The 23,875-nt window shown below is 42.9% G+C and overlaps 1 protein-coding gene across 10 annotated transcripts in view; it reads left to right on the top strand.

Moving 5' to 3' along the window:
- Positions 1 to 23,875, top strand: part of LOC118676466 (androgen dependent TFPI regulating protein) — a 113,437-nt gene that overhangs the window by 13,146 nt on the left and 76,416 nt on the right. For 6 of the 10 annotated variants that reach the window (XM_036350447.1, XM_036350450.1, XM_036350445.1 and 3 more), the window contains exons 2-4: positions 7,270 to 7,519; positions 18,790 to 18,924; positions 20,393 to 20,494. In XM_036350447.1, the coding sequence (XP_036206340.1) occupies positions 7,367 to 7,519; positions 18,790 to 18,924; positions 20,393 to 20,494 (390 nt within the window). In that variant the 5' untranslated portion in view covers positions 7,270 to 7,366. Of the gene's footprint in view, positions 1 to 6,510; positions 6,604 to 7,254; positions 7,520 to 18,789; positions 18,925 to 20,392; positions 20,495 to 23,875 lie in introns of all 10 variants that reach the window. The other 4 variants (XM_036350448.1, XM_036350446.1, XM_036350455.1 and 1 more) reach the window with 4 other exon arrangements.

A 23,875-nucleotide genomic window follows, 5' to 3' on the forward strand; every position in this document is an offset into this window, starting at 1 on the left:
TAACTCAGACTTCTGTATATTCAGAATGACAGAATAATGTGCAGGATAATTTAGGTTCCATTAGTACATTATACATGCCTCTATTATAGTACTCATCGCACCGTGCTGTAATTTTTTGTTTATGCATCTGTCTCTGCAATTTGACTATGAGTTCCTCCAGGTTTAGGCTATGTCTTACTCATCTTAGTATTCTACCTGCTTCCCAGAACCCAGCAGCTAAACATTTTGAGGATAGTAGATTTTACATGAATGGGCCGGCGTTATAGTAAGGCTCTGTAGACAAGTATGCCTGATACGCACACATTCCTTTATTTAATAGATATTTATTAATTTCTTATTGTGCGCCCAGCACTATGCTAAGCTCTAGGAATCCAAACACAACCACTTTAAGCCCTGGGAGATAACGGCACATTAAGAGATTAATTCCTAATTGTTATAGACTAGATGTTTTTGTTTCTCCAAAATTCACATCTTGAAATCATAACTGCCAAAGTAATGGTATTAGGAGGTTAGACTTTTGAAAGATGATTAGATCATGAGGGTGGAGCCCCCATGAATAGGATTAGTGTCTTTACAAAAGAAATGCCAAAGAAATCCTCAGCTCCTTCTGATATGTAAGGATACAGTGAGAAGACGACTGTCAAAGAAGTGAGCTCTCACTAGACACCGAATCTGCTGGTGCCTGGATGTTGGACTTCCCAGCCTCCTGAACTGTGAGAAATAATAAGTTTTTGTTGTTCATACCCATGTGTGGTATTTTTGTTATAGCACCCCAAGTAGACTAATACACTAGTTAATTATCATGCAATTTCCATATGCACAAGGTATTAAGAAAAATTAGAAGGGGTTATTTAATATGGCCTGGTTGAGGAGAGGCTTATGTAAGAGTTCCTAGAGAAGAAAACTGCTGAGCTGCATTTTGGAGGATGGATATGAGAGAATCAGTCAAAGTTATGTTGAAAGAAGGCATCAGGAAGAGGAGAAAGTGGGAATAAAGGCATTGGACATGACATAGTGAGGTGTGGGTGGAAACCTCTGCCAATTTGGTGGTGTTGGAGGAACATCAAGTGTGAGGTGAGATAAGGCTGGGAAGAGTAACAAAGCCATAGGGAAGTGGGAAGTTTTATTAAAAGCTATGGAACTTGGATGTTATGTTGCAGGTGATATTGATTCAGTAAAGGGACTTAAGCTGGAGAGGGATGTGTTAAGATTAGAACTCCTGATAAAATTCTCCCTGGTCTTGTGAAGAACAGAGTTGGAGAATAAGACTGGAATCAGGAAAACCAATTAGAAGACAGTTGCTGTAGCACTGGAAAGAAATAAAGAAAAGTTGAACTAGGACAGTTGTAGAAGGGATGAAAAGAAGAGGACTGATTTGAGCTTGGTTTGGGAGATGAACTTGGCAAAATTTGGTGGTTAATTGGAATTGGGGTGAGAGAGGAGGCAAGGAAGATAAGAGGTTAATGAGGGCATTCTCAGAAGACAGAGAATAAAAAGCCCAAGTTTGGGGAAATGCAGTGAGTTCATTTTAGACTTCTTGAGTTTGAGGTATAACCGGCACATTCAGATGTCCAAAAGTAGTTGGGTATGTCTGAAGTTTTATGGGGATGAGGAGAAGGCTGGGACTAGAGGTATATAATTTGTGGTCACAAACTGTAAAGCAGTGGTAGAAGCTAATAGTTGGCAAAATCACCAGGATAAGTATGTTGTGTGAAATGGGCAGTGGCTGGCCCAGCTCCCTGGGAAATAGAACATGTAAGGAGCTGGTAAAAAAAAAAAAAAAAAAAAAAAAAAAAAAAAAAAAGGATAATCAGAGCATGCTAGGAGTGTTGGGAGGACCAGTCCCGCTCACATGTGGCTTCCTCGGGGCCAGCTTTTCCCTGACCTCCTGTCTACCCCAAGTCTGGTACTATATTATCCCTTTAATAAGTCCTCTGTGTTTGCCCTTCACAAAAGCTACTATAATTATAAATTATACCCAATTGTGTTATTATTTAATTTCTAGATCTTCTGTTAAAATATGAGTTCCATGAGAGCAGGGATTGGATTTCTTATTCCCTAGGGAATCCGCAGAGCCTTCATTGCTCAATAAGTATTTGTGAAATTAAAAAAAATTGTTTTCCAGCCTTGGTTGGGTGACTCAGTTGGAACATCATCCCATACACCAATAGTCTGAGGATTCCATTCCCAGTCAGGGCACATACTGTTGTGGCAGAACCATCAGCCAGCACTCTGACGGAGGAAAGTTTAGCCTTTATTTCACAGATCTGCTAGTCCAGGGGAGTTCCGGATCCAAAGCCTGAACTGAACTCGCGGGGAGGCTCTGACCTATATACCTGCTCCTGTGGTGGGCCCCTGAGGGGCCCCGCAGCTCTGCCCAAGTCAGTTTTGGCGGGGCCTTGGGGTTAGGCTCTGCAGCTCCACCCACATCAGTCAGAGTGGGCAAGTAAGACTACAGTTTTAACCAGATACTGAACTAGGTTGCAAGCCCCCGCCCCGCCCCATTTTCCTTTTCACATACTTCTTTTACATTGGAGGGTATAGTATATTTAACACAGTAAATAGGAATGTTTACAGGCAACAAGTTCATGTGCTCCCTTCAGTCTGGTTAAACCTCCAGGGGTCTAAACTAATCCAGAGGATTATTCTGACATTTCAAAGGTGTGTTAACCTATAAGCACAAAACAATGGACAGGCTGCTTAAGGCAAAAATAAAACTCTTACTAAAGAAGTTATAGTCAACCATGACCTGCCCAAGTAGGAATTTATAATCAGATCACCCTGTGAAGTTACTTTTGGCCACTGCTGAGCTTCTCTGATTTATTACATAGTCCTCTTTTTGTCCATACAGTCAACAGCAGACTACATATATAATGGTGGTCCCATAGGATTAAAATGGAGCTGAAAAATTCCCATCACCTAGTAATGTCATGGCCATAATGCACACCATAAAGTCACACCGTAATGCAATATACAAATTGCCTACAGTATTCAGTATAGTAACACGCAGTACAGGTTTGAATCTTAGGAGATGTAAGGGAACAGAATTCATCATCCCAAAATATGTCTATTTGGTGTAAAGATTATTTTAGGCTGGTTAATTTAAAAAAAGAGCAGACATGGGAGAAACTGAAAATGGAATAGAGGTTACCCTTTGTAAGATAAGAGAGGAATTACCTTATCTCTAGAAACTCTTACCAAAGCAGAAGACAACTCCCAGTTAAATCTGCGTAACAACCTTACCCTTGCTTGCTGTGCTTTTCCTGGTAACCTCCCTTCACTGACTCCCTACGCCCCCAGCATCTTTTGTCTTCTGCTGGAGATGTTATTTAAGGTGTTGGCTTTAGACATTTTGGCAAGTTACTCAGCTTTCCTGGGTCTCTCCATGTTTACAGGACATAAATATTATGTTATACGTGCTATTAGACTTTCATTTTTTTTCTCCTGTTAACCTGTGTTTTATTTCAAGGATAACTTAACCAAGAACCCAGAAGGGAAAATTATTTTTCCTCCCTTAAAGAGAAATAGGCTATACTGTAAAGCCTCGGTGTGTAGTAGGCTATATCATCTAGATTTGCGTTAAGTGCACTCTGATGTTTGCACAACAACGAAATTGCCTAGTGGCACATTTTTCAGAATGTATTCCATTGTTAAGCAGTACATGACTGTTTATATTACGTTACATCATTTATTAAAATGCTAAAAATTGAATTTCAATGTTAAATGCCAAACTTCTTACAAATAAATTTAAATAATTTTATCAATATTTATGAAAGGCCTCATCTGTGGGCACTGAGGCTAATGCAGGGAAAAAAGGCCAGGTGTTAAAAGGTCAGTCTCCAGGTTTGAACAGACACACTTCAGAGATTTGGGTCTTTTCCTCTTTTCCTGCTTGTGCCTCAAATCCTTACCCATCTGCAGACTTATACTTGAGATGTTTGCATGAAGGAGTAAAATCCCTACATCTACAGTAGTATTTACCATGATAATGCCCTGGGAGATGTAACACAACAATTCATATGTGCACCAAGTTACAAAACATGTTACAGAGAATTTTCTGGTGGGAAAGGAAGAGAATTTAAGGGGTAAGCAGAAAGTGAATAAATGCAAAGGGAGCCTGAGGGTGTGCAGAGCAAACCTTGTTTCTTTAGGGTCAGACACCCCCGTTAAAGTGCAGATTGCAGCTCTGCCTCTTAAGTTTCTGCAAGCTCTATTTTAGCGCCTGGGCTTCAAGTTCCTCATCTGAAAATGAGGATCATAATTGTTCTAGAATAGTAAGAAACTAGGAAAATTGCAGGACAAGCAGAATAGGGAAACTAAGACAGAGAGTTAAACAGCATTTTGTAGTCACCTAGTACAGTGGTCGGCAAACTCATTAGTCAACTGAGCCAAATATCAACAGTACAACGATCGAAATTTCTTTTGAGAGCCAAATTTTTTAAACTTAAACTATATAGGTAGGTACATTGTTATTAACTTAATTAGGGTACTCATAAGGCTTAGGAAGAGCCACACTCAAGGAGCCAAAGAGCCGCATGTGGCTCGAGAGATCCGCAGTTTGCTGACCACGGACCTAGTAAATCCTATCTTCTCTAAACCAAGGGCACTTGAGAGTAAATGGTTTGCATTTCGCCTCCCCAACCAGAGGGTAAATAGCTAAACACACAGAGAGACAAATAACAGAAATTCAATTAGGTGCCCTTTGCCAACCACACCCAAGGACAGATAAATTAAGAAAATAAATCTCATTTTGGTACATCAGCATAAAGCTGATGAATATTCTATTGATTCACCACTAAGATCTGCCCCAAACACCCAATCTTTAACACCCCTGAAAATGAAGGTCCCAAGGTGTTCTCTCGCTCTTTTTTTGGGAGCACTCCCATTCCATCCCCTTCCTTCTGTCCTTTCCCCATGGCATGCATCCCCAGCCTCTAAGGGACCCCATGAGACTTGCAACCAGGGGAGCAATGGGCAGCAGCATGTGGTCCCGGACTAACCCCCTGGACCTGTCTCCAAGGCCCCCTATTCTCTGACTTCCCAGTGAGGTAAGGCAGCCCAGCCTAGCCTCTCCTCTTACTTCTATGCCCTTCCTTGTTTCACTGTCCTAAGTATATTTTTGCTGCAGTCAATAAATTCTTGCTTGCTTTTCTACACTTTGTCTCTTGATTGAAATATTTCCCTCAAGAAGTCAGGAACTGAGGTTTCCTTGTCTCACCAATAACAATAATAGTACTTAATTCATAGTCGTGTTTAGAGGGTAAATGAATTAATGTGTGTGTAAAGCACTTGGAACAATGCCTGTCATGTACTAAGTACTGGAAAATTATTAGATGCTATTGTTGAGAAGGTTAACTTGAAGTGCAGGCAGATAGGGCAGGGGTGCAGTAGAAAACAAAGACGGCTGGAACATAGGCAGGGGCAGCAGACACGGCAGTTTCAACCAGCCTAACCACAGGAACCAACCAAGCAGAAAAAATGAAATGCTTCTGGACTCAAAGCGGGAGGCATGGGAACCCAAGAGAGGGCCTGCAGTAAACAAGACGTACAAACACAGAAACAGAAAAAGTTCAGGATAGGAACATACTAACAACACATAGAGACAGGGAAAGTTTAGGTCCATTACTGGGCAAAAACAATGGAGGGAATCAATCAGGTGATGACCCAGGTAGACATAGAGCAGGCTTGTAGCAAATATACACCCCTGGACTACAAGGCTTTAACGGGCAGCCCATTCTTGGGTCCCCCTCCCCTTGCAGGGAGTCTGAATCTGCTTGTAATAAATTTTCCACACTTTGCTTAAATCTTCTGGTCCGCGAAGCTCATTCTTTGGCGTTGAGAGACACGACCCGGGGAAAACACCTCGTCTCACCAATCTGGTCATCATTGTTATTTGTAATTTTAACCTAGGCCATGGAATTGTGTACAGTTTTATGTCACCCATTTCCCAGATCACCTCTTCTTTGGGAATGTTTACAGTGCAGACCCTTTATTGCTAGTTCAGATTTGCTCTACACCCATATGCAGTGTCTAAGATTTGGGATCCTATGACTGACTCTTGGATGGTAGCTTTGTTTGGTTTTGTCCTACATGTACAGCCTGAAGTTCCTTTTAAAAAAATGTGTTTTTTTTTTATTGATTTCAGAGAGGAAGAGAGAGATAGAGATACCAATGATGAGAGACAATCATTGATTGGCTGCCTCTTGCACACCCCCTACTGGGGATTGAGCCCACAACTCTAATATGTGCCCTTGACCGGAATCAAACCTGGGACCTTCAGTCGCAGGCTGACACTCTATCCACTGAGCCAAACCAGCTAGGGCATGCCTGAAGCTCTTTCTCCCAGTACTTGTAAACCCTGGTTAAATTATTGAACAGCGCCAACTACATACTTACACAACTACGCTGAGAGCATTTCCCTGAGGGATTTGCTCAGAACCCTCTTAGTGAGTTGCTCAGGGAAACAAGCTGGTGATGGCACAAGGTATGACACTTTCAGCTCTCTCTCAGGTCCCTTCCGTCCAGCTCGAGGCAGGATTCAGTTCCTCAAACTGCCCAGCCTGAGCATATTCTCGTTCTCGCCAAGGAAATGTCTAAACTCAGGTATGATGGGGTCACATTTCGGCTTATTTATGCTTCTTTAGCCACAGATGACTTGCTCTGCTTCTGTCCTCCCAGGGTACAGAAAAACCTATGCAAATAAAAGTGTCTGGGACAGCCTTGGGCAACCCTCGGTTCTCCAGGGAGTAGATACAAAATTAAAAAAACAAAAACAAAAAACCCTTAGAACTGCTCTCTGGAGGTCCAAGTGTTGTTTCAGATTTCATGGGGCCTCAGAGACCTCAGCAGCAAGATTACAATACCTTTTCCCTTTTTACTCACCTCCCTCCATGTCCTAAACATGCCCACAATCTCTCCCTGCTGGTTTACCAACCTGCCCCTTATTCTCTCAAAAGATATTATTGCAACTTCCTTGTTCTGCTCAAATGAAAAGGAAAGAAGAGAGAATGCAACCATGACAGGATTTCATCAGTTTAGTGGTAATTCTCAATAAGGTCACTTAACCACGCCCCCGCTCAGCCTGATAGAGCAAAGTGCAGCTCTTGCATTGATCCTTGCCTGTATGCAAATCTGCACACTACCTGTTATCTAACTGGGACATCTGAAAATAAACAATAATCCTGTCACAAATTTTATCAGGAGGGAGCTTATGAGGGAGGCAAAATTCAACCTTGTTGGAACTCTCACCCGGAGGGGTGTGTTTTACAGCTTCCCGGCCGGCTTGCAGGACTTCAGCTCTTACCCAACACAAGACGCCAGACGAAAGCCACTTCAGACGTTCACAGCTTCCCGGCCAGAGTGAGCCATGACGAGGACTTCTACATGCGTATACCACTTCCTTGTTTTGAGCTGGTATATTTTTCTCAATTATCACATCTCACAAAAAGGAAGGAATACGCAGATGTCCAAAGTCTTTCAAAATGGTGGACAGTGGAAATACTTGACACTCCTTAATCTGGTAAGTCTGTATGACCGTTTCAGGGAGCAATCTATCTATAGTAAAGTATATCACCTTTAAATTTTATTAAATACAAAACTCCATTATTTCTCTTCCTTCTTCATTGCTTTTGAGTTTTGGCTTTCTCTTTTACCTAACAGTTTGCTTTGAGAAACTCAATTTAGAAGTCACCCAGAGCTACATTTTTGTGCTGGCTAATTGTTAAATGCTTTTTGGAAAAGACTTCTCTTGGGGCACTTCTCAGTTGACCCCAAATGGGGGGGCTAGATTGACTACAAATGCAAGAGGGATTTTGAACTTTATTTGGGGAAGTCTGTGAGGAAGGCAGAATGGCATATGTTGCATAGGAAGTGGAATTTTCAATGGAGGAAAATGCCATTTTACAGCACATGCAGACTAACAGATTTATCTGAGAAAAGCAAACACATTTTGCCATGTTCAGATCCCACTTCAATTTTTTACAGGCTCAAGGCTCTATCATAAAGGTTAAAATCACCCAACCAAAAAACAAATAAAGATTTTCAACTATTTACAAACCAATCATAATACTTGATCCCTTCTTGTCTTTCTAGCCCTGTTGACCTCATTCTGATGAATGAAGTGTGAATGAATGGGAGAAAAGCAGACTTTTAAAAAATATTTTGGGAACATGTAAACATATTTTTAGAGTTAAAAGCTAAAATTGGCGCATCCTTTGGGGATGCTAATTAATATTTGATATTTTTAACTAAAATGTAGAGTGCCAATGTCAACATCTGATTTCAGAAGCTGGACAAAACATGCCACTCCTTGGAATCATACTCCTAAGCAGAGGCTACACATGGTCAGAAAGAGTGACACTCTGAAATGCTGAGGATTGGAAATTCAGAAAGTTCAAATCAAACAAGCCTGAAGGTTCTGCTTCTCCTTCTCTGGTCAATTTCTGGCCTTTGATTTTGGCCTGAAAAATCTGAGGCCTGAACACAGCTTCAGTGTTCTTGAAAACATCAAGGTGACAGTTTATTTTAATCCTAGAAAACAACAAAAGAAATGCTTTTGTGGAGCTAGAATAATATAGTAAAAATCTCAGCTTTGTGTATTTGTTGACTTTATATTAAACACTAGTGGCCTGGTGCACAAAATTTGTGCATGGGGGTGTATGTCCCTCAGCCCTGCCTGCACCCTCTCCAATCTGGGAACCCTTGGGGGATGTCTGACACAGGATTGGGCCTAAACCAGCAGTCAGACATCCCTCTTGCAACCTGGGACCACTGGCTCCTAACCACTCACCTGCCCACCTGCCCGATTGCCCCTAACCACTCTGCCTGCCAGCCTGCTCGCCCTAAACTGCCCTCCCCACAGGCCTTCTTGCCCCCAACTGCCCCCTCTGCTGGCCTGTTTGCCCAAAACTGCCCCTCCCTGCTGGCTTGCTTGCCCCTAACTGCCCTCCCCACTGTCCTTCTTGCCCCCACGGCCCCCCTGCCAGCCTGTTCGCCCCCAACTGCCCCTCCCCGCTGGCCTGCTCACCCGCACTGCTCCCTTCCCCCGCTGGCCTGCTCCCCCGCACTGCTCCCTCCCCCCCGGCCTAATCATCCCCAACTTCCCACCCCCGGCTGGCCTGCTCACCCCCAACTTTGCCCCCCTGCTGGCATGCTCACCCCCAACTGCCCTTGCCTGCCATACTTCCCTCCCCTGCTGGCCTCATGGACCTCAACTGCTGGGCTGTTTGCCCCCAGCAGCCCCCCACTGCCGGCCTGCTCGACCCCAACTGCCCTCCCCCACTGGCTTGATTACCCCCAACTGCCCTCCCCCACTGGCTTGATTACCCCCAACTGCCCTCCCACCTGGCCTGATTGCCCCTAACTGCTTCTGCCTTGGCCCCATCACCATGGCTTTGTCTGGAAGGATGTCCGGAAGGTCTCCTGGTCTAATTAGTATATTACCCTTTTATTAGTATAGATGGTCAACCTAAAGAGAGGTGTGTATGTAGCCAGAATTAATGGTCTAATCAAATTCAATTTCCAGTGTCTCATCTAATGCTAGGCATGGCTAAGAACAGATTTATCACCTATTCCCACAAAACAACTCCCTGACTTCTTAATTCTACATTGGTTTCATGCCCCAGAGACCCCACATTTCTAAAAGTGGAAAAAAGACACCACACTTATTTTGTCAGACATGTTTTTTTTCCTAATGTTAATCCCCTTTTTGCTTTCCTAACACTGAATCCTATGTTTTCCATTTCCCCCAGTCTTTCTATCTCTCTCATGATAGGCTCTTATTACCTGGGTGACCAGATCATCTGATTGTCCTCCCCTTATCAATCCATCCATCTACCACTCAGATTCCAGATTAATCTTCCTAAAGTGCTGTTTTTGTGTTTTGTTTGTTTGTTTGTTTTGTTTTAAACGTAAGCCTGCTTAAGAAGTGTGGTCTATGCCGTAACTGGTTTGGCTCAGTGGATAGAGCATCAGCCTGTGGACTGAAGGGTCCCAGGTTCGATTCCGGTCAAGGGCATATACCTTGGTTGCGGGCACATCCCAAGTAGAGGGTGTGCAGGAGGCAGCTGATCGATGTTTCTCTCTCATTGATGCTTCTAACTCTCTATCCCTCTCCCTTCTTCTCTGTAAAAAATCAATAAAATATATTAAAAAAAAAAAAAAAAGAAGTGTGGTCTACTACTTAAGAAGCTATAGTAGCTCCCATTGACCTTATGGAACCAATTTCAAATTCCTGCATTAAAAGCTCACTACCTCTTCCTTGCCAAATAATTAAAATAAAATAAAATAAAATAATAATAAAAGTTCACTACCCAGCCTTCAGCCTCCCCACTCCCCCCTTCCCCACTTCTCCCACTGCAAGGAAGGCTGCTCTCTTTTTCAGGAATGCCCAAGTCTTCTCCAGGGTTGGTTCCCAGACTTCTTGCTATCATTACTCTACCCATGTTCACACTATCCTTCAATGAAAGGCCTACCTACCTCTCTACTTTGTTACTTTCATAGGTCACCTGAAATCCCATATTCTCTTTAAAATCTCTACTGACCGACTCCAGTCCCAATTTGTTTTTACTTCTCCTAAGTTTTTATAGCATCTCTCAGTGTCTGCTTATTTATGTTTAGTATTGTTTTCTAATTTCCACCCATATGTGAGTCTTAATATTCCAATCAAATTGTAAGTGGCTCCATAACAGAAATTTTGTCCCCTAGGTCCTTGCCAGTCTTAACAGTCTATGATTCTAAGTTGCATTTGCTACAATGGCTGGCACAGAGTACCTCCATAATAAAAGCTGGGTGACTTGATGTGCTGACTGAATTTGACCTTAGTCTTGTCTGCATTCCTAACAATTAGTCTCTTCTGACATCTTCTGGCCCTTGAAATGAGCAGAGAGGCTCACCTATGGCTATTTTCCTTCTGAGCTCTAGTATGTGTCATCTTGAAAGTGTGACAATGCGAAGTTTTTCAGTTGGTGAAGATGGGTTGAATGTGTTTCAGAGAATTAATTTAAGGACGGATTTCAAATATGTTACTTAAGGTAAAATCTTGAGCCTTAAAATGTCTAGCTCTTGAGGTCTTGTGGTTGTGTTTCCTAAAGATTAATTAGTGTTAACTAATGATTAATTAGTTAATGGTTTTGCTTATAAAGTTATAGAGGTCTCATAGCTTCCTATAACATTTTAAAGTTTATTTCTTGTAAGTTTGTGGAAGTCTGTGCCCCATTCTGCTTTCCAGGAAATCTACACCCCTCCCCTCTAAATAGCTTTACTTTCTAGTTGGCTGAATATCAGTTATGCCCCCCCCCTTTTTTTTAAATCCTCACCCTAGGATATTTTTCCATTGATTTTTAGAGAGAGCGGAAGAGAGAGGGAAAAACAGAGGGAAATATCAATGTGAGATAAACACATTGATTGGTTACCTCCAGCACGCACCAATACCAGGGCCCGGTTGTGGCAGGAGCCTGCAACCAGGGTACCTGCCCTTGACCAGAATCAAACCAGGGACCCTTAGGTCTGCAGGCCAATATTCTATGCATTGAGCCAAACTGGCTAGGGCAGGTATGCCCGGTTTTAAGAGCAAAGTCCACCACAGTGGAAGTCAGCATTCTGAGTGTTCCTGGTTTCCTCCTGGAGCTATACCAGGGGACTCGAAGGGAAGAAACAGGATTGGGGGCAGGCACAGGGGTAAGTTGAGCTGTGAGGGGGTACCACTGAAAATTGGTCATGGTGACCAGTTCATGCCTAGTGCCTAAGGAGAGTAAAGAAAGGAGAGGAGAGACCTGTGTTTCTGCCTAATGAGGGAGTAAAGTGACTCCTGGGAAGAGGCAGCCAATTCTCTCTTGGGAGGTAGAGGCAGTGTTGCCTCATGGTTACAAGCGGAGTTTTAGGTCGTGAGCTCTCTGAGATGTACTTCAGTTTCACCACCTACTAGCTCTGTGACCCTGAGCTAGGTATTTCTTTATATCTTCATTTCCAAATCTGTCAAATAGAAATAAAAATAATTCATAATCACAGAGTGACCATGAGGGATAAATAAGATGGCATGTGGAAAGCACTCAGAATGGTGTAAGCAGTGGGTGAGGGAGAGAGAAGATGGGAGGGTGGTGGTGAGCTTCTAGTCATCTCATCTTTGAGTAGTGGTGCAACAGAGGGAAGGGTGATTTAGTGAAACATGGGTCTCCTCACTGACCATGTTGGGTGGGTCATGTTTCCAGGCAAGGGTCACTCCTCATTGCTCAATATCTCTTTCTGCAGGCTGCAGGCTCTGGCTCCCCAGGGAGCCACTGCTTTCCCTGATGCAGCTGCCGAGGTGGAGGCCCTCAGCCCTGGGACAGTCCTGGAGGCTGAGTTTGCAGGCTCAAGCAGGCAGCAATGACTAGTGCTAAACGGGGAAGTTCCCAAAGCTGGGTGTGGAAACAAAGCTGTGCTGTGGACATCCTCAGGGTGCTGATGTCAGCTCAGGCTTCCAGCGCCTCAGTCTTCCACCACCGATGTGGCCCTCCTCGCCATCTACTCCACTTCAACCCATTGACTGTCTCTGACCCCAGGGAAGGCAAGCTGAGGAGTTGTGGGATGGAGGGCACTTTTTAGCTATAATTTGGCTTGCAGAGTTTACCCAGTTTTCTGGGTTTTCCTCTTTTTGAAAATAATAGTCCTTCTGAAACATTGTTAGGGGTGTTGCCATGTAACTGGGCTGTCCAGGGGCGATTCTGGGTGGACCCCACTGTTTCTCCCACCCCCACTTCAACAGAGACACAACCTTTCCCTCCCCTCTTCATTAATTTGCCCAAGCCTCAGGCAGCTCTGACCTCATTCTCCTCGAGCTCTCAGATGACTACAGTGACCTCATCACATAGGTCCCCAGGGATAGCAAAGGAGGGCTTGGGGAACAGAGGTCCTTGAGGATGCTCAATTGGTCCAGACTCCAAGGCAGCCCACAAACAGTGAGAAGACAAAGATCCATTTATGTTACAGAAGTCAGTTCAATACTTGGGGCACCCCTTTAATGTCTATCATCAGGTTAATCTATTAATCTGTGGGACTCTTAAATTCAACCATCAAAAATATACTTAACTGTGTATTTAACAAAAATACACTTAACTGTGTATTTAACAAAAATACTTAAGGCTGCTATTCTTAGCTCTGAGGAAGCTGCAAAGGATGAGGGCTGATAGAAGGGAATAGTAACCACTAACATCCAAAACAAAAGAGATGTAATTAATTGAGCAACCATGACAGCATTTTGGTAGATTCTCTGCACACAGTTTAGAGATGAGTGAGGCTTAGCTTTTGGAGTCAGCCTGCCTGGGTGTGATTGCTGGCTCTGCCATTTATTTGCTGTGGGATCTTAAGTGAGTTATCTAACTTCTCTGTGCCTTAGTTTCCTTATATGTAGTGGATACTGAGGGGTGTTACTCAGATCCCCCACCTCGCCAGCACAGAGGTACTCATCCCCCAGCTCTTGGGAGAAGTGTTGGCTGTTGATGACTCACAGCTGAGCGCCTGTCCCAGACCTGGGCTCAGCTGAAGGAGCTGCCTAGGGACCAAGGCTCAGGGACCTCCCTGGGGTTGCTGTATCCAATGACTGGTTGATTTGGGGTACAAAGGCTCCAGGACAATTCTGAAGGGCCACTTCAGCTCCAGGGCTCCTTCAGGGATTAGCTGATTCCATGCAGCCATGTTGCCTCTTAGCTTTTCTTGCTGCTCAGTCCTGTTTCCTACTTCCTTCCCTCACTCTCACAGAAGGTCTACGAGCACCCTCAATGAACACTCTGCAGGCTGACCTTGGAGTCTCAGGTTGTGTTTCCCAAGGAACCTGACCTACATAATGTAAAAGAGTAAACGTACAGAAAGGTTCCTCCTCCTCTTTCTCCTTCTCCTCCGCCTCGAACTCCTCCTCCTCCTCCTCCTGCTCTATTTATTTCTTCTTCTTCCTAATAAAAACATATTAATATAGAGCCTTCCCTGGCCTGGATACCCAATAGGCACTCTGTGAATGTTGGTTGCATGCAGAAATGACAAGAACATGTTTCTAACTAATAAGAGCCATTTTCTAGGGACCGACTTGTAAGACAGTCTACCCTACAGCCATCCTACTACTGAGGATCGTGGTCATCAGCTATGCAACTCTGGCCAAGCATTCTTATAATTCTTCTTTCCAACCTGTCCCTCAGTGTTCTTGGTTTCTTCTCTCTTCCCCCCCCTCCCCCCTCATCATTCCAGTTTGTATTCTTCCTTTGTGTTCTTTTCCTTGTTCTGTATTTCAAATTCTTACTTACTAGTAAACTAAATGCATTAATTATTATTGAAATAGTATATGCATATAATTCAAATATATCTATACTTGACAAAGGCTTCCTCTACCTGCTCCTCGTGCCACCACCCTAACCACTACACTACAATTAGTCCCTGTTGGCTTTTATTCTGAAATAGTCTCTCATTGCAAGTATTGCATCATTTCCAAAGCGAGACCTAAGAAAGTCCCGGCCTGTCCAAGTCAGGCATGGAGTGCTGAGCTGGGCATTGGATTACTTGACTCATCTAATAAGAGTTATAATGTCTTGCTCAGGAAACTTGTGGAATCTCCCTCTCTGGAATAATTTTTTGCATACAAAAATTCTCATTTCCTGCAATGGTTTAATTTTGGCTTAAAGGCAAAGCCATAAACTTGATGACTTAGAGAGACTAAGTTTCTGTGATTTCAAGATTTTTTGTGAATTTTGTGAAGACACATGAATATAAAAATTAAATATCCTTTAGCTATGGTTTCTTATATTGCACTAGTTATAAAAATGTATATTCAGCTCTCCCAGGTGATAAGTTTGTCAGCAAGCAACAAAAATGGAAGACATCTACCAAACTAGGACCAGCGGCATTTCAGAAAAAGGCACAAAAAATAAACAAACAGAATTTGAGGAGGACTGGTAGAAAAGATAAATCAGAGAGCACCTCTGAAGTGGGTCTTGATCAAGAGGATACCATTAGCTCTGCTTTCCTGGGAAGTCAAAGTAGTTGAAAAATGTAAAAGACAGTAATATTAAGACAAAGCCAGTTGTTGCTGTCTTATTTTAAGGCTGCTGTGTTATTCTGCTTGGGCTACCACAGACTGGGTGCCTTAAACAACAGAAATTTATTTCTCTCAGTTCTAGAGGCTAAAAGTCCAAGATCAAGGTGCTGGTAGGGCTGGTTTCTCCTGAGACTTTTCTTTGGCTTGCAGATGGCCACCTTCTTCCTATGTTTTCGCATGGTCTTCCCTCTAGATTTCTGTGCCCTGATCTCCTCTTATGAAGGCCCCAGTCATAATTTAATTACCTCTTTAAAGACCCTATATCCAAATGCAGTCCCACTCTGAGTACTGGGGGGTTATAACTTCAACATACCAGTAGCAACTTTGCGTCAGGGGACACAGTTCACCCCATAACAACTACCATTTTCTCCCATGACTATTCTTTCCATGCATGTTTTGTAAAACCTTCCATTGTACTCTCCTTAGAGAAAGAGCAGGCCATTGTGCTCTTCGGTGAGCTGATCCAAACCTGTCCTTGAAGCCCCCGGAAGCCTCCTCACTGAGTGAGGCCATGGTGCCTCCCTCTCCTTGCCCTCCAGCTCTGCTGTGTGGTTCCTCTTTGCCCAGTTCTTGCCTATTTACTTCTCTTGGGTACACCCTAGCTCCTCCCTCCCGAGCTCCTGTGTGAGGGCTCCATAATGTTCCTTGTTGATGATGGCACATCAGTGCAGATTAAAATCACTGGGGAGTTGGTATCTTTACACTGTGGCGTATGCCTGTGAAATAATATGTGAGCTGAGGGTGGAGGGGGAGGAGTGATTGGCATGTTTATGGTGTGGAGGCAATTTTTATTGATGAAGGAGAAGCCGTGGAAGTTCTGAGTAATGTGTTCTTTCCCCCAATTCAATTTCCACATTCTGCAACTGGGGAAGGAAAGAGAAAGTCAGGAGGAGCTTGACTCATGATGATCCAGGGAGGCTCTCGCTAAGGAAAGTGGTCACGTGGACTTCACATGCTGGGTGGAGGCAGCCTCTCCCCGAAGAGGGAAAACTGGCAAGCACTCAGTGCTCAGTACGTGATTAATTGCTGTGTTGATAGAACAGTGCAGGCCTTCTCACCCAGAGCCCAGGCCCCAGGCCTGCCTTTCCTAACGAAAGCAGCTGCCTGCTCTGGCCTAAATAGCTGGGGTGGGGGTGGGAGTAGGGTGGAGGAGTGACTTTTTCTCATATCCATGTGCAAAAGACTGCACTTCAAATTCTATAGCCCTAAGGGCCAAATGTCAAAAGTAAGTGACAAGTATTGGGATGGCAACATCTTCATGGCATTTAAAATTGTTGCCCGCTCTTCCCTGAAATGCCCCCTTCTTGCTTGAAGCTTTCTCCTTCTGGGACCATGAGTTTCTGGTACATTCCTGGTTTTCCACCATGTGATCATTCTTTAGTGTTTTGCTGGCCCCTTACCCCTCTGTCCCTTAGATGATGGCATTTCCTTGCATTCACTTCCCATTTCTCTCTTTTCTTCTCTCTTCTCCTCCCTCTCTCTAGCAATCTCATCTCACCAATAGGGTTTAACTCCCTACATCTCTACAACTCCACCTCTCCTGAGAAGACCAGGTCTGATTTTCAAAGTGGAAGCTCCTCTAGGCAAGTGGTTCTCAATCTTAGCTGCCCTGAATAGAATCACTTGGGATAATTTTATTTTTTTAAATTCTGAAGCCTGGGCTACACCCCCCAGACCCATTAAATTAGAATCTCTGGGTCAGAAAAAATCAGGTATCAGTATTTTTTAAAATATATATTTATTGATTTCAGAGAGGAAGGGAGAGAGAGAAAGAGAGAGAGAGAGAGAGAGAGAGAGAGAGAGAAACATCAATGATGAGAGAGAATCAATAATTGGCTGCCTCATACATGCCCCACACTGGGGATGGAACCTGAAACCTTGGGTATATACCCTGACTGGGAATCAAACTGTGACCTCCTGGTTCATAAATCGATGCTCAACCACTGAACCATGCCAGCTGGGCAGTATTTTTGAAGTCATTTTTAATTCTCTCACCTATGGATAATTGGCTTTCTTCTGACCTCCTGCAGTTCTTTATCTGAACTGTTCTTAGAAATCTGATACTTTTTTAAAAAAAAGTCTAGCTCAAGTACTAGACTCTGGGTCTCAAATCCTGTCCTTGACACTTACCAGCTATGAGACTTTAGGGAACTTTGTTCATCTCTCTATGCCTCAGTTTCCTCATCTGTAAAATGGGTTAAGAGAGGGAATAATAATAGGACTTACCTCATAAGGTTGTTAATTAGAAATTAAAAGCCTAGATCAGTACCTGGTATATAACAAGACATCGTTAAAAACCAGCTATTATAGCTTTGAGTAGTCACTAGGATTTTAAGTGATACATTTATGCCTGATCCAGTGGTTCTAGAACTTTAGCTTATATAGAGACCTACCTGAGAGTAACCCTGACCTAATTCACCTCTGGATCCTCTCCACCCACACCTTCAGCCTAAGGACTGTCAGGAGGTCAACCCTGCTAGAACTTTCCTAGAGTTCAGACCCAGAAGTCATTCCCCAACAGCCCACTAGATCCATCAAGTTCCCAGGTTCCAGAACTTGCCTGATGCACACTCTCAGAGCAGAGTCCTGACCCTTTCGTACCAATCCAGAGTTTTTAAGTAATATGATGGATTCTGATGCAAGCATAATTCAAAAACAACCCCAACTCTGTATGAGAAGTCACAGGTTGGTACAAAAAAATTAAGAGTGGGCAAAATGCCTTTATGTGATCTTCCTTCGAAAAGGCCCTCTTCTCTTTTAACTGACATTAAGGATTTCACAGGAGTTAGTGACTGACCAGAGCCCTTGGCTTGCTGTATCTCTGTAGATTTAAATCACTTTCTCAGACAGATTTTCTCTTTAAGGCCTTCAGGCACTAACCCCACCCCTCTTTTTTTTTTTTGTTAATCCTCACCTAAGGACATTTTTTTCCATTGATTTTAGAGAGAGTGGAAGGGGGGGGAGGGAGGAAGAAGGAGAGAGAGAGAAAGAGAGAGGAAGAGAAACATCGAAACATCAGTGTGAGAGAGACACATCAACCGGTTGCCTCCTGCATGAGCTCTGGTTGGGGCCGGGGATCAAAACTACAATGCAGGTACATGTTTGACCGGGAATCAAACCTGTGACCCTCCGATGTGCAGGACAATGCTCTAACCATTGGGAAACACAGTTCAGGGCTCAGGTACCACCTGTTAATGAAGGAAGAATACTGTCTTCTCCCTCAAATAAGCTAGATGCATTTCCTCCAAGAGAGAAAAAAGCTCCTTTATGGTGCTCTTGACCCCGATTCTGGCTTCTCTAATTAGGTTGCAGCACTAGGCATTTTTCTTAATTTTTCTTCCTAGGAAGAACATGTCCACCATTGTATCTGGCTCTCTGCCCTTGTGCTGTTCATTTTTTTTCCACCTCTGTGCAGCCAAGCTATCTAGCTCATTGCATTCTCCTTTTAAGCTGACTCTTTTTGTTTGTTTCCATTTTTGCTCAAGTCCATTACACTAAATACTGTACACATTATTATCCCCTAAACAATTTTACTCCATCAGTTTTATCGAGCAAGGTCAGGGCCCAGCGAACTGGAAGAACAGCCGTTGAATTGGCTTTCAACCAAAATAGCCAACATCACCCTTCCTTCTCAAATCCACATTGCTCCCAGAGGGATGGAGCTTTACGTCGGTGAATAATGTATTAATTAAAGCAAATGAAAACGCCCTCATTTGTTGTAATGAATTTAGCTCTTGCAGGCCATTTTCTATGGGGTCGCTTGCCTGGAAGATGTGCTGAAGAGAATGAAAGGGAAAAAAGACATTAAGTTCATAACTGCCTTCAGAGACCTGCTTTTCACCACACTGGCTTTTCCTATATCCACAGTGAGTTCCAAAGATGTATATGCAATGTAATACACATGTGCATATGGACGAACGGGTCTCCTGGGTGGCAAGGCTGTTTCGAGTCCATTATTTTAGACCAGAGCAGCTGCATTTGCATAAATGTCCTGAGATCTGCATCAGGAGCACAATACTGACAGAATTCTCATTAGCTTTTGAGTCTTTGTGAATGTCTGATGCAAGATCCTTATTGTTGTTCTAATAGGGAAGTTTAAAGGGCCTTGCTTAATCAAAATACAACTGAGATAACCTTGGTTCCAGCATGGTGATGGGAATGAAGAGTGCTAGGGAGAAAGATAACTCATTTTCCCTTTTATACATCTTGTTTCACTTGCTGCAATTAGCACGTGTTACTTCTACAATTAGAAACCATACAAAAGAGATATGGGAAATTTCAAAGTTGGCACACGAAAACGGCAATTGAAGTGAGAGACAATCTGTCTGAAACACCTGGTGTGGGGCACAAAATGGGTGCCTCATTCATTTTGTTGTGTGAATGGACATTGGAAAGAAGCAAGACTAATGCAAGGGAGAGTCAGCTTGTTTGCTGACACTGTCCACACTTCTATGACACTGCTTATGTTTTCATTCATTAGTTAGAATGGAAACAAACAGATCAAGCCAGGCAGCTGCCCAGCAGGACCTATAATTAGACATGACTACCTCCTTCCACTTGCCGTTGTCCTGCTTCCTAAAGTATTGAGACTTCAAACTTAAATGCAAAATGAAGCTCCCCAAACTCTGAGTTCTCAGATTACAGAGCAAGTCCTGGTATTCCAGCTTCACTTTTCAGGACACCTCCTCCGTCACCCCCATAAATCTAAAGGCCAAGTTTTATTTAACAATGGAAGTTATTCATTTTTTAAGGCTTAGAAATTGAAGCTTTGGAATTTAAGAAGATAAGAAAGTTGGAAAATTAATAGTTTCTCCCTCCCGCCCCCATTTTTTCATTGACTTTGATATAGAGCACAGACAGTCAAGGGCTATGAGAGAATGGGGATGAACTTAAACCTCTGAGCAATGGAGAGATCCAGCTCTTAGTTAACTAGCTTGGGAGTTTGTCACTACTCCTCCCTCCCCTTCCTACTTCCCCTTGCCATGTCTATGTAGGGGGTGGGCAAGGAAAGTGTAAGACTCAAGGCACTCCATGTGGTGGCTCTCAACACTTCCTGGTGAGCTTAAGGAAGAGAGGTCATTGGTTAAAATGAAATGACTTAATGGTCTGCAAATCCTGTTTATCTTTATCCTCTCTGCCTGCCACAGTGACAAATAATTGATCCCTAACTCTCCAGACTCCCCAGAGAATTGATATTACAATTCTACAATATGGAATTATTTTCATTTTACATTTTTATAATGTTTTTAAAACTGGTATTTTTATTTTGCTATGTTTTTTAAAAATCTCTGATTGAAAACAAACCTAATGCTATTTTTGTGTTTTATTTTCCAGTTTGTATTTTTGTCATTCTGGCTACTCTTTTTCTATGACCGAGAACTTGTTTACCCTAAGGCCGTAGATGGTATCTTTCCAGTGTGGCTCAATCATGCAATGGTGAGTGAGGGGAAAATTTAGTGAATATAGAAAGGCAACAGCCTCTGGATTGAACTCCAAAGTGCCTTGTTTGTTTCCTTTTCCTCAATCTCCAACATCCTGTTCTCTCCTCCCTCTCTGTCATGTCACTATTTATTTAAAGAGCTCATTGAGGATATAACATGAACAAAAACTGGTACTGTGATTGCAGTCACTGAGAGCAGAGGGGTGTCCAGGAAAGACTCTGCCAAGTTACATATGAAGTCATTAAAAAGACACGCAACCATAAGGGCAGGCAACTTCTGGGTGGCTGCCGTCCTGAGAGAGAAGTGACTTCAATAAGTAACATGTAATGAAAATTCTGGTCCAGGAATGGAAGTAAGCAAGCTTAAGAAAATCCACCCGACATCCAAAGACTATCTCAGAGCTCAACAGCAGCTTCTTAGCTAACACCCGATCAGGACTATTCATCACAAGTGAAATTATTATTTACATGTTTCTATGAATACATCCCCATTTGTTTTTTTATTCATGCATGTATTTTTAAAGGGCTAAATAGTAAACCTGACTTACTCTGAGATATTCAGGATAGTAGTGTCTGAACACCAGTGACAGTGACCTGGACAAGCGGACTGGGAGCGAGGCTGTCCAGGTCTTGGTTGAAGGATGGCCCTGAGCCACTGGCATGAAGAAATCGTTCAAGGTCTAGCTTAGCTGTTTCACACAAATGTATTTCACATTAGTTAGGAGTTCAGAATGAGGTTTCAGAGTCTGTGAAGCAAATGACATTTAAAAGCCAGCGAAAATCACAAGGGACTGGCATTATTAACGCGCCCCAAGATCACAGACTTTCTTTGACCTACACCCTTCCATTGTCCTAACACTCACATGGTTACCAATCCAGAAAGGCAGCTCAGTCCACTGGCTCTGCCCTTCCACATACCTCATTCCTCAGTAAAAACGTAGTTTCAGTTTCAAACATGTGTTCAGTGAGGTACTGATTACTGACTAAGATATCCAAGTTCTAAACTAATTTAGAGTTTAGGACCAAAACTATATATTAAAAAAATCTCACTTCTCAGGGACCCTCTCCTACCACCTTCTTTTTGTCTGACCACCTTTCTAATTCCCATTAATGTTAATCTGAGACTCCTATGTAGGGAATATTCCTGCTTTTTCATGGTACTTTACGAAGCATGTTCCTCAAATATGAGTTCATTTAATTCATGCAACCTTCTTTTGATAACAACTATAATCCTGATTTTTACAAATTAGGGAAAAAAGCTCAGAGAAGTTAAGTGATTTGCCCGGAGCCACAGAGTTGGTAAGTGGCGACATTAGGATTTAAATCCAAGACTAATTCTGGTCCCCTTTATCTTTTGCTTCAGTGAGGGCAGAAGTGAGGTTTGATCTGGTTTCATAATTCACCAGGCAAGAAAAGATTGCTTGATTAACACAGCAAAGTGAGAATTCTCACTTAAAAAATCCGGAATCCCCATCTGTATGCTAATAAGACCAAACTTGATTTACAAAAAATGAAGTGATTTGGGATAACTGACTGAGCTAGATGTTGCTAAACTAAAAAAAAAAAAAAAAAAAAAAAAAAAAAAAAAAAAAAAAGCAGACTCTTGAAAGTGTCTTTTATTTGGGGCCAACCACATATATCACACCTTTTCCAGGCTTGGTGAGCTCATGTAGTGTTTTCCTGCAACTGTTCCAAGCTTCCCAGCTCTTTAGGTTCATTTTCCAGTGGAAGTAAGGTTGGGTTTCTTTCAAATACTTGCTTTGGTGACACCCAGCTTCTGTGACCTTGCTAAACAGCCATGTGGATTTTTAGATGGCTGTACAATGTACATCATATCCAAGAGCAAAGAGGACACTGTACAGCAGAATTCCTAATATGTTTTTATGCCTTCACAACGTGGGGTTTCTGTTTGTTCCTAGTCCTTTAGTCAATGAAGTAACCTGAATATCTCAGAGAGAGGGGGCTAGGGACAAAGGAGGTGGGGCAATGGTGATAAAGAGAAAAGAGGAGGTGGCCACCTGTCTTCCATCAGACACAGACTCTGTGATTCTGTTCATTTAAATGGAGGAACTCCCAGCAGAGCATTTCTAGGGGAAAAGGTTGGCGTCCGCAAAATCAGCTTTGGGTATCCCTAATGTGGTCATCAAACTTCCATGCTTCCTTTTGGTGTCTGCTTCAAGTCCAGTGTCCTCATGACTGCACCTCATCCCTCTCTCCACGTGTCTCCTATTCTGGACATTTTCTGTACTCATCATTAAGTCCTCCTGGCCTATTGTGTCAAGGAATGCTTTCTGCTAACTTCTTAAATACTAGTATAAACACATATGGAAATGGCTGTTACCCGGTCACTTGTTAACACTGCCTACATTTTCACAGTGTCCTTCCATGACACCCCAAAAGAATGAATACCCAGAAGCCACCACGGTGGCAGCCAGAATGATGACGGGCAGTCAGGCCAGACATTCAGTACTAGCGGCCTACACAGTATGGGAAATTGCTTCCTGTACTGCTCCTTTTTCGTTCTCCTCCACAATGTAAGAATTACGGGCACACATAGCCGGTGTCAAACTTTCCTGCAAGGTTCCTTCATTTCACAGCAGTTACGTTTTCGATTTTGTCCTTAGCTTGGAAATATTTTCCCTATTGCCATTTGTGATGATGCCCTGCATTTTATGAGTAATATTTGTCAAATTAATAAATACCACTCTCTCCTTTGGCACAGTGAAGTTCTAAAACTTCCATGATTTATCAAGTCTTTGGAATCCTCTCAGTGCAAGCTTTTTAGCTCACTGGAGACTTGTCATTGCAGTAGGACCATTCAAAGCTGACTATCATCTCTAATGGACATTTTTCTACCTTTGTCTTATATTTAAATCAAATAGTAACATCAGTGAAATATTTGCACCAATCATGGACAGTCTGCCATTCACTGGTCCCCTAAGAACTCCCATTTGAACCAGCTACCTTATTTAAAGTACATCAACCTGATGATTTTACTGCTAACAGTTCTCCAGTCTTCATGAAAGAAGGGAAAGTATCCCTCCAGGTTTGCCAGGAAAACATTAGCTCCTCAGGACTTATCAAATGACTACTAAAGCTAGAATGAGAGCAGGCAGCTTTAAATAGCAGGAAGAGGAATCGGCAACTGAGGAAACCATCAGATGCTAACCCGAAGGGAGCTGAGACACATATTTCTCAGGAAATCAATCTAAATTGCTCAAGTTTCCCCCAAAGAGGGGGGCGATAGGTCAAGGAACCTATTCAGAGCCTCCTCTACATTTGAAAATAGTACACAGTTGTTGAGAACGTGGTGTAAGTGTTGCTGTGGAAGTGAGGTCTATGGGGTGTCGCAAGAAAAGGCATGTTTGGAGGCCCAC

The sequence above is a fragment of the Myotis myotis genome, unplaced genomic scaffold (assembly GCF_014108235.1).
Source record: "Myotis myotis isolate mMyoMyo1 unplaced genomic scaffold, mMyoMyo1.p scaffold_m19_p_2, whole genome shotgun sequence".
NCBI classification, from domain to species: domain Eukaryota; kingdom Metazoa; phylum Chordata; class Mammalia; order Chiroptera; family Vespertilionidae; genus Myotis; species Myotis myotis.